The following is a 13,795-nucleotide window of genomic DNA, read 5'->3' as shown; positions in this document are numbered from 1 at the left end:
GAGTGTCCACCTCAGGTTAACTGGGGAAGCAGACCCACTGGGCCATATTGGAAACCTAGCACAAATATCTACCTTACCAACTCAGGGAATCAGTGAAAATGCGGGGTCAAAGAATCAGATCACAAACGAAAGAAATGGAGGAAAACAAACGACTGGATATAGAATTCAAAACCACGGTTATAAGACTTTTTAAGAATATCCTAGAAAAGGCCGATAAATATAACGAGACCCTCGAAGATATGAAAAAGGACCAACTAGAAATTAAACATACACTGACTGAAATAAAAAATATTATACAGAGACCCAGAAACAGAATAGAGGAACACAAGAATCAAGTCAAAGAATTGAAATACAAAGAAGCAAAAAACACTCAACCGAAAAAGCAAAAAGCAAAAAAAAAAAATCCAAAAAGTTGAAGATAATGTAAGAAGACTCTGGGACAACTTCAAGCGTACCAACATCAGAATTATGGGGGTGCCAGAAGAAGAGAGAGAGCAAGATACTGAAAACCTATTGGAAGAAATAATGACCGAAAACTTCCCCCACCTGGTGAAAGAAATAGACTTACAAGTCCAGGAAGCCCACAGAACCCCAAACAAAAGGAATCCAAAGAGGATCACACCAAGACACATCATAATTAAAATGCCAAGAGCAAAAGACAAAGAGAGAATCTTAAAAGCAGCAAGAGAAAAACAGTTAATTACCTACAAGGGAGCACCCATACGACTGTCAGCTGACTTCTCAACAGAAACTATGCAGGCCAGACGGGAGTGGCAAGAAATTTTCAATGTGATGAATAGCAAGAACCTACAACCAAGATTACTCTACCCAGCAAAGCTATCATTCAGAATGGAAGGGCAGATAAAGTGCTTCACAGATAAGAAAAAGCTGAAGGAGTTCATCACCACCAAACCAGTATTATATGAAATGCTGAAAGGTATTCTTAAAGAAGAGGAAGAAGAAAAAAGTAAAGAGAAAAATTATGAACAACAAATACATATCTATCAACAAGCGAACCTAAAAATCAAGTGAATTAAAAACCTAAGGAACAGAATAATCTGGTGAATATAATAGAACCAGGGGCATAGAAAGGGAGTGGACTGATAATTCTCAGGGGAAAAGGGGAATGGGGGTTCATGAAGAGACTGGACAAAAATCATACACCTATGGATGAGGACAGTGGGGGGGAGGTAAGGGCAGAAGGTGGGGTGGGAAATGGGTGGAGGGGAGCTATGGGGGGAAAAAGGAGAAATAATTGTAATAATCTGAATAAAGATTTATTTAAAAAAAAATGCCAAGAGCAAAAGACAAAGAGAGAATATTAAAAGCAGCAAGAGAAAAACAGTTAATTACCTACAAGGGAGCACTCATATGATTGTCAGCTGATTTCTCAACAGAAACTATGCAGGCCAGACGGGAGTGGCAAGAAATTTTCAAAGTGATGAATAGCAAGAACCTACAACCAAGATTACTCTACCCAGCAAAGCTATCATTCAGAATTGAAGGCCAGATAAAGAGCTTCACAGATAAGAAAAAGCTAAAGGAGTTCATCACCGCCAAACCAGGATTATATGAAATGCTGAATGGTATTCTTTAAGAAGAGGAAGAAGAAGAAAAAGATAAAGATAAAAATTATGAACAACAAATACATATCTATCAAGTGAATCTAAAAATCAAGTGAATTAAAAATCTGATGATCAGAATAAACTGGTGAATATAATAGAATCGGGCACAGAAAGGGAGTGGACTGACAATTCTCGGGGGAAAGGGGTGTTGGGGGTGCGGGAAGAGACTGGACAAAAATCGTACACCTATGGATGAGGACAGTGGGGGGGGGGCGGTAAGGATAGAGGGTGGGGTGGGAACCAGGTGGAGGGGAGCTATGGGGGGGGAAGAGGAACAATTGTAATAATCTGAACAATAAAGATTTATTAAATAAAAAAATAAATAAAATTATTACCTATTATGTTTACATTTAAAGTTTTAGACTAATGAAAATGGTTGCCTGCTGAAGAGGAGGGAATAGACAGAGAGTATGAAAATAAAGAAAATAAAATAAGAGAAAGGCTTTGCACAGACAAGTGCCATGATCTGAGAAATGTAATTAACTCAATCCTTTTTGTGTAAGGTGAAAATAGTAACTCTCATGTTTAAAATTTTAAAAAGCAACATTAGCCAATTTTTTGGAGGTAAAATAGTTCTATTGTTAGTCCTGAAAAATTCAAATATTCAACTTGCCAATGGATCTTTTGAATAAAATTATTAAAACTGAACTAAGTGTTATTTGCCACTAGGAGGGCAGGCTATTTGCCTAACAATGTTGTAGCCATGTAGACAAAAAAAGGAAAAACAAAATCTGTATTCAAACTGAACTGGGAAATTTGCTAAGAAGTCTGAAACTTAAAATAACGTGACCCTTTGCTTTCAAATTAGCAAGCAGTTGGTAAAATGAGAAAAATATAAACTGCTATTCCAGTCTCAGGAATAAGAAATCCACAACGAACTGTAATTTCCCGATGATACTTTCAAGGACCACTATCACTGAAAACATGTATTTCAACTACACAAAACAAAGTTGGGAAGAAAAACATTTACTAACAAAATACTCTCCCACTTCCCTCTTACATTACTGCTCTAAAATAGAAAGTTTTAGGTCCCTACCCACTTTTTCCCTTATTAGCAATTTCCATTTATGAGTATATGGCAGGTATGTATACCCCATTTCCCCACCCGCCCCCACCCCCCTGCAAAAAAATCATTAAGGTAAAAGAGTACTGCTCAGACGGAATTATAAACCAGTGCCAAAATTATGTTGGAATCTCTTTTTTCCCTTAATAATCCTTCACAGAGAACTTAACAGTCTATATGGACACTTACCCCTGCGAGTCCATTTCTGGGCGCATGTCATAGACTTGGCATTGTGCCAGCCTCACAATCACTCCCGACCTCAGCAGCTCTAAAGCGCCCTGCTGTATCTTAGCCACTCTTGTGAGAAATGCCTAAGAAGTCACCAAAGGAAAATCATCACTGCAGAAATAATACCGAGTACTTCAGATAAAAAGAAGACTCTTATGGCACATTTCTGATCTTGAATCATCACTGAAGAGGAATTCTGGGCTATGAAAGGATACATTACACCACCTCTGTCATAGGATTTTCTGAGGATTGAATGGCATAGCACAGTGGTCGGCAAACTGCGGTTCGCGAGCCACATGCGGCTCTTTGGCTCCTTGAGTGTGGCTCTTCCACAAAATACCACGGCCTGAGCAAGTTTATTTTGAAGAAGTGGCATTAGAAGAAGTTTAAGTTTAAAAAATTTGGCTCTCAAAAGAAATTTCAATCGTTGTACTGTTGATATTTGGCTCTGTTGACTAATGAGTTTGCCGACCACTGGCATAGCATATCCGAAGTGCCGCATGCTGTGTTTTACATGAATTAAGTATCCAACTAAACAGTACTTTCTGTCATCATGTGGCTCAGGGAGGGAAGATTGTTTACTCTGCTCACAGCTGTATCCTCATGTACCTAGTGCCACGCCTGGCATATAATATGTATATTTAATAAACACATGAATAAATGGAGGAGTGAAAAAAAGTTAATAAATAATCTAAGACTTTAGTGCTTCTATTATTGTGACGCTAATATTTTTAAGCAGTCAGAAACAGAGAAAACTGATTTGGAATAAAGGAAATGATAAATTATAGACTGCACAGAGAATCCTGCATCTAAAGTACAACCAACACATCTACACTGGAATGAATGTTCAGGAGGCAACTGCCGTGCCAGAACCTTGTCGTGGCAGGACAACTTGGCTGCCTGCCCACCTCACAGAGCATTGAATGTCACATCTTTCGCCACCACCAGCAACGTGAGTAGGCAGCAGTCCCATTATCCAACTAACCCTCTCAGGAACATTTCAACTCAACTTTGGCATGCTTAAAAGATACATTTCTAGCACATGTCCCCAAATTTAAAATTCCTGAGAATGATTCTGGCTTACATGATAGAAATATTCCAAATATACTATTCTACATTAACGTTCTTTACTACATCTATAGCCCCAAAAGGAAACAAACGGCGATCTAACTTCAAATGAATATAAAGCCTTACCATTTTGGATTCATAAGTATAAAGAGCTTTTAAAAGTGGAGGTTGTGGTGTGAGTAAGCTTTGCAAAGTATGGTCATCTTCCACCAAGCTGTCCACAAGCACCTTCAAATAGCCACTGTTGGATAGGTACAGAAGCCACTGCTGCTGCTTGTCCACGGAGACGATCCGATCAAGCAGAGCCAGCGCCAGCATCTGAAGATAAATCGAAGTGCAAGACATGGAGGAGGCTACCAAACTTGAAGACAGAAATGGCCTTCTTCTGGAAATATTCAGAACTTTTCTTACAAGGAGACTCACTGTTTGCAATAAAACTTTCTTATTTTGTTTTTTTTTTGAGAAACTGAAAGCTACATATCCAAAATCTCGATTGGTTAATAAAAGGAAAATTTTCAGGATCAAGTTTTTTCCTGAAACAAAACCTAATACATTAAAATAATGGTATCTACAATAATAAAAGAGAAACATGCAAATTGACCATCCCTCCGCTACACCCACCAGCCAATCAGGAGCAAGTATGCAAATTAACCCAACAAAGATGGAGGGGCCACAGAGCTGGAGGCTTTGGTTGCCCCTGGCGATGGAGGAAGCCAAGCTTCCCACCCGCCCTGGCCACCACTCAAGGAGTGGATTGGGAAAAAAAAAAAAAAAAAAAAAAAAGGAGGGGCTGGGAGCCTGGGTCACCAGGGGGCGTGGCCAGCCTGAAAACGGCCCTCAGCCCCTCACCCAGGCTGGCCACACCCTCATAGAGTAAGAGTCCCTGCTGGGGGACCTGGCCAGCCTGCAAACCACCACAGGCCCCTCGCCCAGGCCACCCCATGCCCCAAGGGAACCCCCACCCTGAACCGGGACACCCTTCAGGGCAAACCAGCCGGCCCCCATCCATGCACCAGGCCTCTATCTATACTAATAAAAGGGTAATATGCTAATTAGACTGGGAAACCTTCCAGGAGACCTTCTGGACAAAGCCATGGTGGTGGGGCTGAGGTAGATGCGGTTAGAGGCCAAGAGGGGATGTCAGCTGTGGGTGATCAGGCCAGTGGGGGGGGGGGGGGGCAGTTGGCAGTGAGCAGACCAGCAGGAGGGCCAGTAGGGGGCAAGCAGGCCATCAGTGGGGGTAAGTTGGGGTGATCAGGACAGCGGGGGGGGGGACAGTTTGGAGTGAGCAGGCCAGCAGGGGGGAAGTTGGGGGCGAGCAGGCCAGTGAGGAGGGAAGGTGGGGCGAGCAGGCCAGCAGGGGGAGCAGTTGGGGGCGAGCAGGCCAGCAGGCAGAATTGTTAGGGGCAATCAGGCAGGCAGGCAGGTAAGCGGTTAGGAGCCAGCAGTCCCGGATTGCGAGAGGGATGTCCGACTGCCGGTTCAGGCCCATTCCCTGTAAACCGGCAGTAGGACATCCTTTGAGGGGTTCCAGATCGGAGAGGGTGCAGGCGGCGCTGAGGGACCACCACCCCGCCCCAGCCCGTGCACAAATTTCGTGCACTGGGCCACTAGTTTAATATATTTCAGCATAATCTAAACATTACTTATTAGAGCAAAGATTTTTTAAAATAGCTTTTTTCCCCTAACGGTAAAATTTTACACACTCATTATAGAAAAGTATACAGAAAATACATAGTTTGATAAATACAGTTAATCCATTTTGGTCTATCTCCTCCTAGTCTTTTTCCTATGCATAAGAACACAAGCATTTTTAAAAAATATAACTGAGAATTTACTACAGTTTATATTGTACGCATTTCTTTAAATCCTGTCTCCCAGGGTTTTCAACATGATTCATATGCTACATAATTTTCCAGCAGCAGAAAGTTGTCTGCACGATCTCTGTTGTTTCTACTAGTGTCAGGCCAACCTCAAAATCAGCAAAAAGATTATTCTGAGGGAAAATTCTGAACTAATTGAGATTCTAAACAGAATTAAACAAAACATATGACTAAACAAAACAGAAAGTCCAAATTATAGCAAATAAGCAAATTCTTTACAATACACTGTAGAAAATAATTCTCAATATATAACATACATTTAAAAAGTTGAATCAGCTTATACATTAATAAGTAAAAATATTTGTTCAATTATAATACTAAACAGGAGCTACTATACCCTTCCAATCTCATGACCATCACAGGCATCTCGACAGACCACTTCCATGAGGGCAGCACCGTAGCTCTCAATGATGGCTATGTTTTCTCTTTGTAATTTACTAAACACGTCTTCAGGGGCTGTCAACCTTTCCCACATGGTTTTTTTGGCTAAAAGAGTTACAATAGAAAAAGTTAAAACACTCCAATTTGATCACTGAATCATTACACTTCATGCACAACATGCTACAATAAGAAAAAATTACAAAGACAAAAATATGATGGTGTGAGGTGTTAAGGTCAAGAGAAACAACATTCAAGAAAAACAAATGGAGAAAACTTAAAACTGAATTGTTCCTCATATCTGCCAGACAAGCAAGTTATTTCGTCTCTGTAAGTCAGATTCCTTTTACACAAAACAAGGTAAATGGCTGCCCAATATATGGTTACATTAAAAACACTGTAAAAGTGGTATGGAAAATAAGTATATAAACATTAAAATTCAGTTGTTTTAAAACAAAACAGAGGATCCAAGATGGCGGCGTAGGTAAACACCTAAACTGCTGCCTCGCACAACAATTTCAAAACTACAACTAAAAGACAAAACGTCTATCACCCAGAACCACGGGAAAGCTGGCTGAGTGGAAGTTCTAGAAGGAAAGAGAAAGGGAAAGAGAAAAGTGCATTGAGACGTGCACAAGCCATGAAAAGCTGAGGTACAGATGCGCGATCCGGGCTGGCGGCAGGCGTTGCTTTTTTCAACCCTAAGGGAGACAAGCCTCTGATTACTCTGAAATCCAGTTTCTGGAGAGACGCAGGGGACCCAAACTCCTACGGGGAGAAGCTGGACTGTCTGCCATCGGGTCGGAAAGTGAGGGTGGCTTGCTTGCAGAGCTGCGCGCAGGAATAATTGTTTACTGCACTGGGGCACGGGACGCGGGGACGTGGTGGGAGATGCAGAGCCAGCTAAATGGCAGCCATCGCTGTTTGCCACGCCCTAGCCTAGTGACGCCCTGAGACCCCGCCCCGCACAACCTACAAACCCACCCAGGCTCCAAGCAGCGGCTTTAGCATATGAATGGTCTGCCCTATCGCAGCTTAACCTAGCAAACTTGCAGCCCGCATCAGACAGCTCCAAAACCTCCAAACCCCAAGCAAAGAGGAGAAAACTGTAGTTCTCGCTGTAGCTCCTGCTGGGTGGCCTCAGACAGTAGCTGACCTGCACTCCATTGGAGATCCAGAAGCCAGTGTACCTAGTGGTCAGTGTGAGACACCAGATTTCAACTCCTCACATCCATAAGTGACACATTCAAGAGGCAGACTCAGTGAGCACCAAAGCCCCACTGAAACAAGTCCTGCACCATAAGCGTGTCTCCAGCACAGCAGTTCTTCCATTATAGACACAGCGGGTCCTCACAGCCAATTGGCCTGGAGGTCAATTCCTCCCAGTGATACCAACAACAATCAAGGCTTAACTACACCAAGACTTTGCACTTAGCCCACAAAAGGGTGTACCAAGAGCGTCTCCCTCAGGTGATTGGGGAGGCTGAGCTACTGGCCCCTATAGGTCACCTACCACACAAAGCCACTCCATCAACACAAGGAAGCAGCCAAAATGTGGAGACAAAGAAACATGTCACGAATGAAAGAAATAGAGGAAAGCAAACTAATGGACGACATAGAGTTCAGAACCACATTTATAAGGTTACTCAAGAATCTTCTAAAAACCTCTGAGGAACTTAGTGAGACCTTTAAGGATCTTAATGAGAATGCCAAAAAAATGGAAAAGGACCAGTCAGAAATTAAGCATACAATGTCTAAAGAATATACAGAAATTCAACTGTAAATCAAAGGACCCCAAGAATCAAACCAAAGATCTGAAATAGGAGGAAACAAAAAAACACCCAACCAGAAAAACAAAAAGAAAAAAGAATCCAAAAATATGAAGATAGTGTAAGAAGCCTCTGGGACAACTTCAAGCGTACCAACATCTGAATTTTTAGGGTGCCAGAAGAAGAGAGAGCAAAATATTGAAACCCTATTAAAGAAATAATGACAGAAAACTTTCCCTACCTGGTGAAAGAAATAGACTTACAAGTTCAGGAAGCTCACAGAACCCCATACAAGAGGAATCCAAAGAGGACCACACCAAGACACATCATAATTAAAATGCCAAGGGCAAAAGACAAAGAGAAAATCTTGAAAGCAGCAAGAGAAAAACGGTTAGTTACCTACAAGGGAGTACCGATACAACTGTCAGCTGATTTCTCGGCAGAAACTATGCAGGCCAGACGGGAGTGGCAAGAAATATTCAAAGTGATGAACAGCAAGAACCTACAACCAAGATTACTCTACCAAGCAAAGCTATCATTCAGAGTTGAAGGTCAGATAAAGAGCTTCACAGACAAGAAAAAGCTAAAGGAGTTCATCACCACCAAACCAGGATTACATGAAATGCTGAAGGGTATTCTTTAAGAAGAGGAAGAAGAAGAAAAAGGTAAAGATAAAAATGATGAACAACAAAATGACATCAAATACATACCTACCAACAAGTGAATCTGAAAATCAAGTGAATAAAAAATCTGAAGAACAGAATGGACTGGTGAATATAATAGAATCAGGGACATAGACAGGGAGTGGAATGACAATTCTCAGGGGGGAGGGGGTGTGAGGGGTGTGGGAAGAGATTGGACAAAAATCTTACACCTATGGATGAAGACAGTGGCGGGGGGGTAAGGGCATGGGGTCGGTTGGGGAATCAGGTGGAGGGGAGCTATGGGGGGAAAAAAAAGAGGAACACCTGTAATAATCTGAACCATAAAGATTTATTAATAAAAAATAAATAAATAATAAAATAAAATAGAAAGTAGGTACAGTGTCTGGCATAAAAGTATGTGCTCAATAAATACTTATTATATTTAATATTTCTAATTTAAAACTTAAAAACACTATTACCTAGGGGAAAAAGGTACTTTGTTACTTAAAATAAGTCAAAATAACCAGTAATTATGGCAAAGAAAAAACTAAGTAAGTGATGAAATTATTCTAAACATTGATCATTTGAAAATTACAAACAAAAAATTTTCTTTCAGGTCACACTGCTATACTACAACTTGATAATTTATCAAAATCATGATGTAGAGCTCCACCTAGTGGTTAAGTAGTGATTTTGCCAATTCAACTAAATACAATGTTAAAAGAGGAGGAAAATGGGGGAGTTATGTTGGGGTGTGGGGGAGTGGGATCCCCATTCCTATCTCTCACTTTTAAAAAAAGTTCTTGTTTAAAAAGCTCCTCTGAACTATTCTTTTATTATTAATGACCTTAAAAATATTTTTGTGCATTATTTAAGTGGGTAGGACATTTCTATAAATACATCATTTAGCTATTATTACCTTCTAAGAAAGATATTACATAAAAATGTATAACCAATAAAGAATAATATGAGATAATCTGGGTCTTATACACAGAGTGGGGTTTTATTTATTTATTTTTATTAATTTCAGAGAGGAAGAGAGAGGGAGAGATAGAAACATCAATGATGAGAGAAAATCATCCATTGGCTGCCTCCTGCATGCCCCCTACTGGGGATGGAGTCCGCAACCCAGGCATGTGCTCTTGACCAGAATCGAAACCAGGACCCTTCAATCGGCAGGCCCACACTCTATCCACTGAGCGCAACCAGCTAGGGCCACAGAGTGGTTTTTAAGAATCTATTTACAGATCCCTGGCCGGTATGCCTCAGTTGGTTGAACGTTGTCCCATTCACCGAAAGGTCACTGGCTATATTTCCGGTCAGGGCACATACCCAGGTTGTGGGTCGGATTCCTAGTCAGGGTTGGATCCCCTACAGGAGGCAACAGATCGGACTGATATTTCTCACATAAATGTTTCTCTTTCTCTCTCTCTCTCTTTCTCCTTTCCTCTCTCTCTTAAAAAATCAAAGAAAAAATATATTTTTAAAAAAAGAATGTATGTACAAAATGACAAACACTCCTAAGGATTCTTAGAAGGGCACAAGAAGTCCATTATCCAAAAGTGCTTATAATAAGAACACATATGTAAGACCTTAATCAATAAAGACATTAAAAATAAGTAAATAAATAAATAAACTAAAAAAAAAATACAGTATATGAGAGAAAAAAAAATAAGTTCCTGAATAGCAGAATAACTCTGGCATAGAATAACTTGTCTGTTGAACTGTCAAAAACATTTTTCATATCTAGAGACCGAAGAATCAGCTTTTTACTAAAACACTACATTTTAGAAAGCAACATTTATCAATATTTTAAATATGCATATCTTCTAAACAAGAAATTCTACTTCTTGCAATTTGTCCAAGAAAAACCTCACATTAGTACAAAAAGACATATATGCTATAGATGAGCATGTAAATGGTAGAGGGCTATTCAAGAGAATCTATTAAAAGAAAAATTGCATACTCTTGTCATGAAATTCCACCAGGAATTATTCTTCTTGAAAAATACATTAGCATATATAAAAAACTACTTGAGGCAACATTTTTTATAGTAAAATTAGAAATAATTCAAATACCTATGAATAAAGCAAATTGTAAAATAATGTTACTTCCATGCTTTGGAAAAACAGAGCCATTTTACAAGGCTCACCTATATGTGTACTGGGCTGCACTACAAAGAGGAAAGAGGGTGCACACACCACAGCGCATTGTTCAGTGAACCGGAGGCAGAACAGCGAGTTAAAACATAAGCTAGGGTCGTGTTCGAGGGTTTGTTTTCACAGACTACCTTCATAATTTTAGAAAACTAACCATTCTTCTCTATTTTAGAGTAAAGCCTTTAAATGATCCCACACAGACTTGTTTATTACAGCTTTGCTTAGACAAAAGATGGGAAAGTGATTTTTAAAAATTTAACAAATCCTAAAACAGAACAGATTAGAGATCTATCTAATTCTACCTGCTTCTAAGGTGTCCGGTTCATCGGGTCTCTGCGCAATCTGTAGGTAATAAAGCAGAGAGCCATATAGGTGTGTCCTCACTCGCTGGAACCCACCACCTAGGGAGACATAGTAAAATAAAAGCCTTTTTTCAAACTCAAGTTAAAACAAATACAAAAGCTTTAATTTATAGAAAGTTTTGATGAAAAAAACCTGTCTTCAAAATGAAGTCTAACAGTTTCTTCAAAATGATGTGAAGTGAAGAATCTCCAACAGAAGTGAAATCCACCACTGGGTTCTGTGCTGGAGGGGAGGTGAAAGAGCTATCAAGCATAAAAGCGTAATGGGCCTCTCCGAGTCCCGAGGCTAATGGCTGCTTCTGCTCTGTGCGCACAGCTTGGCTTAGGTGGGCGGTCAGGGTGAACACAGCACCTGCTACCACTGGCATTAACTCCTGTGCTGCCTCATCATCCAGTATCTTAAAGCAGAAAGACAAATCAGAGTAAGGACCCTGCTTTCAGCTACAGTCATTAATATATTTTATACTAGAAGCCTGGTGCACGAAATTCATGCACTGGAGGGGTGTCCCTCAGCCCAGCCTGCACCCTCTCCAATCTGGGACCCCCTCAGGGGATGTCCGACTGCCGGTTTAGGGATCGGGCCTAAACTGGCAGTCGGACATCCCTCTCACAATCCGGGACTGCTGGCTCCTAATCGCCTGCCTGCCTGCCTGATTGCCCCTAACTGCTTCTGCCTGCCAGCCTGATCACCCCCTAACCACTCCCCTGCCGGCCTGATGGCCTCCAACTATCCCCCCCTGCTGGCCTGTTTGCCCCCAACTGCCCTCCCCTACCGGCCTGATCGCCCACAACTGCCCTCCCTTGCCGGCCATCTTGTGACGACATGGGGGGGCGGCCATCTTGTGATGACGTGAGGGCGTCACGCAAGGGCCACCTAGGCTTTTATTAGTATAGATATGCTTAGCTTTTCAACTACCATAAGAATATAAGAATAGCATTACACTGTTCCAAGAAAATAAAAGCTAATAAACAGAGAGAAACAGGTGTTTTTAACCAGAAGGGATTCCCTTCAGAATTCCCTAGGAGGTTTTTAATGGCAAATCATATATATGGCCTCACCACTAGTGTCCTATTCAGTAGGTCTGGTGTAAAATTTGTCCATGTGGATTTTTAAAAAACTCCCTAGATAATTCTGATACACACTCTGGTTCAGAGCGACGACTATACAGAATGAATACCTTTCTCAAAGGAAGTCTTAACATTGGTATTGTGCAATTCTATCTAATCCTAATCTAAAACTTAAAAAAAGGAGTTTGGCAAACTATCTATAATAATAAAAGCGTAATATGCTAATTAGACTGGACATCCTTCCAGGCGACCTTCTGGACAAAGCCAGGGCTGCGAGGGAAGCCCGGGACCTGGGTGCCAGAGGGAAGCTGGTGCCAGCAGCCCGGGGAAGGCAGGCCTACTCTTGCCCGAATTTCATGCATCGGGCCTCTAGTATGTATATAAACATTTGTTCAGCACTCTGAAGTAATTTAGGAAGTATGTCACCTTATCATGCACATCTTGTAAAATATCACGAATGATCAGTTGTCGGTCCTCTGTCTGAATGAGGTCCTGGGGACAAGCTGTCAGTATAATTTCAACCAGCTGCCTCCATGACTCCAGCACATGCCGTTTTGCATGAAGACACTGCAACAACTTGTTTCTTCCTACCACATACTGAAGTATGGTGCTGATTTCCTAAAGCCAGAGAAATTGAATTACAAGGTTAACACAAGGCAAATACAATCTTTTACCAACAGGTTCCTATTTTCTCAGTCAGGTAATCTGAAAACGTTTATAGAATATTTTGGAAACTTTCTACATGTATGTCAGTCATCAGACAACTTTCTATGTTATATTGGTGGCCAGTGCTATGAATAACAATATATATGGCTGTGTGGGTGTATATGGCTGTGTATAAGGCAGGGAGCAAAGGTGGTAGGGGTGGAAATCAGCTTTTTTATAACCTATCTTCTTTCTCCTTTCAATTATCTACTTAAACTAAATCTGGAGCACTAGAGTTACCTAAAAACCCAAGTTCAATGGGATGTTTCCTTGTCATGTCTTTTTATTTCTTATTTCTTGCTTTTGCCCTAGCAAGCTGTTTCCATATGGTTTTTTCCCATGTGACCTCTACCCACAAATCACCACTTTGTGACGACAAATTACTCTCTCCTCCCTCACTGATAGGGAAGGGAGCAAGTGCAGTCCAATAAACAACATGAACGAGCTGCAAATCTTTAACTGGCCTACCAGAAAAAATGTTACTTACTCTGGCATCCAGACATTAGCTTCAGTTCAGTTCATAAAAGTTATAAAGTAAAAAATGAAAGATTCCATTAAAGTTAAATTTTAAATAATTTACTAATTAATGAACTACAAGTCCATTAATTGGGTTGTCTTCTAACTGGCAATTTTTTAAAAATATATATTTTATTTAATTTTTACAGAGAGGAAGGGAGAGGGATAGAGGAGTCAGAAACATCGATGAGAGAGAAACATCGATCAGCTGCCTCCTGCACACCTCCTACTGGGTATGTGCCCGCAACCAAGGTACATGCCCTTGACCGGAATCAAACCTGGGACCCTCGAGTCCGCAGGCCAACGCTCTATCCACTGAGCCTAACC

At 40.9% G+C, this 13,795-nt stretch overlaps 1 protein-coding gene across 1 annotated transcript in view; it reads right to left on the bottom strand.

Annotated features, from left to right (window-relative positions):
- The window catches only part of NUP205 (nucleoporin 205), a 94,067-nt gene that overhangs the window by 25,042 nt on the left and 55,230 nt on the right, over positions 1-13,795 (bottom strand). Inside the window, exons 28-33 of the mRNA XM_080663423.1 lie at positions 12,674-12,865; positions 11,313-11,577; positions 11,120-11,218; positions 6,205-6,353; positions 4,111-4,302; positions 2,878-2,999 (exon numbers count right to left, since the gene is read on the bottom strand). Coding sequence (XP_080519549.1) covers positions 2,878-2,999; positions 4,111-4,302; positions 6,205-6,353; positions 11,120-11,218; positions 11,313-11,577; positions 12,674-12,865 — 1,019 coding nt within the window. The remainder of the gene's footprint in view (positions 1-2,877; positions 3,000-4,110; positions 4,303-6,204; positions 6,354-11,119; positions 11,219-11,312; positions 11,578-12,673; positions 12,866-13,795) is intronic.

This window comes from Plecotus auritus (assembly GCF_963455305.1).
Source record: "Plecotus auritus genome assembly, chromosome: 4".
Lineage (NCBI taxonomy): Eukaryota > Metazoa > Chordata > Mammalia > Chiroptera > Vespertilionidae > Plecotus > Plecotus auritus.
The sequence above is the reverse complement of the archived record's forward strand: the minus strand, read 5'-3'. Positions and strand labels throughout refer to the sequence as shown.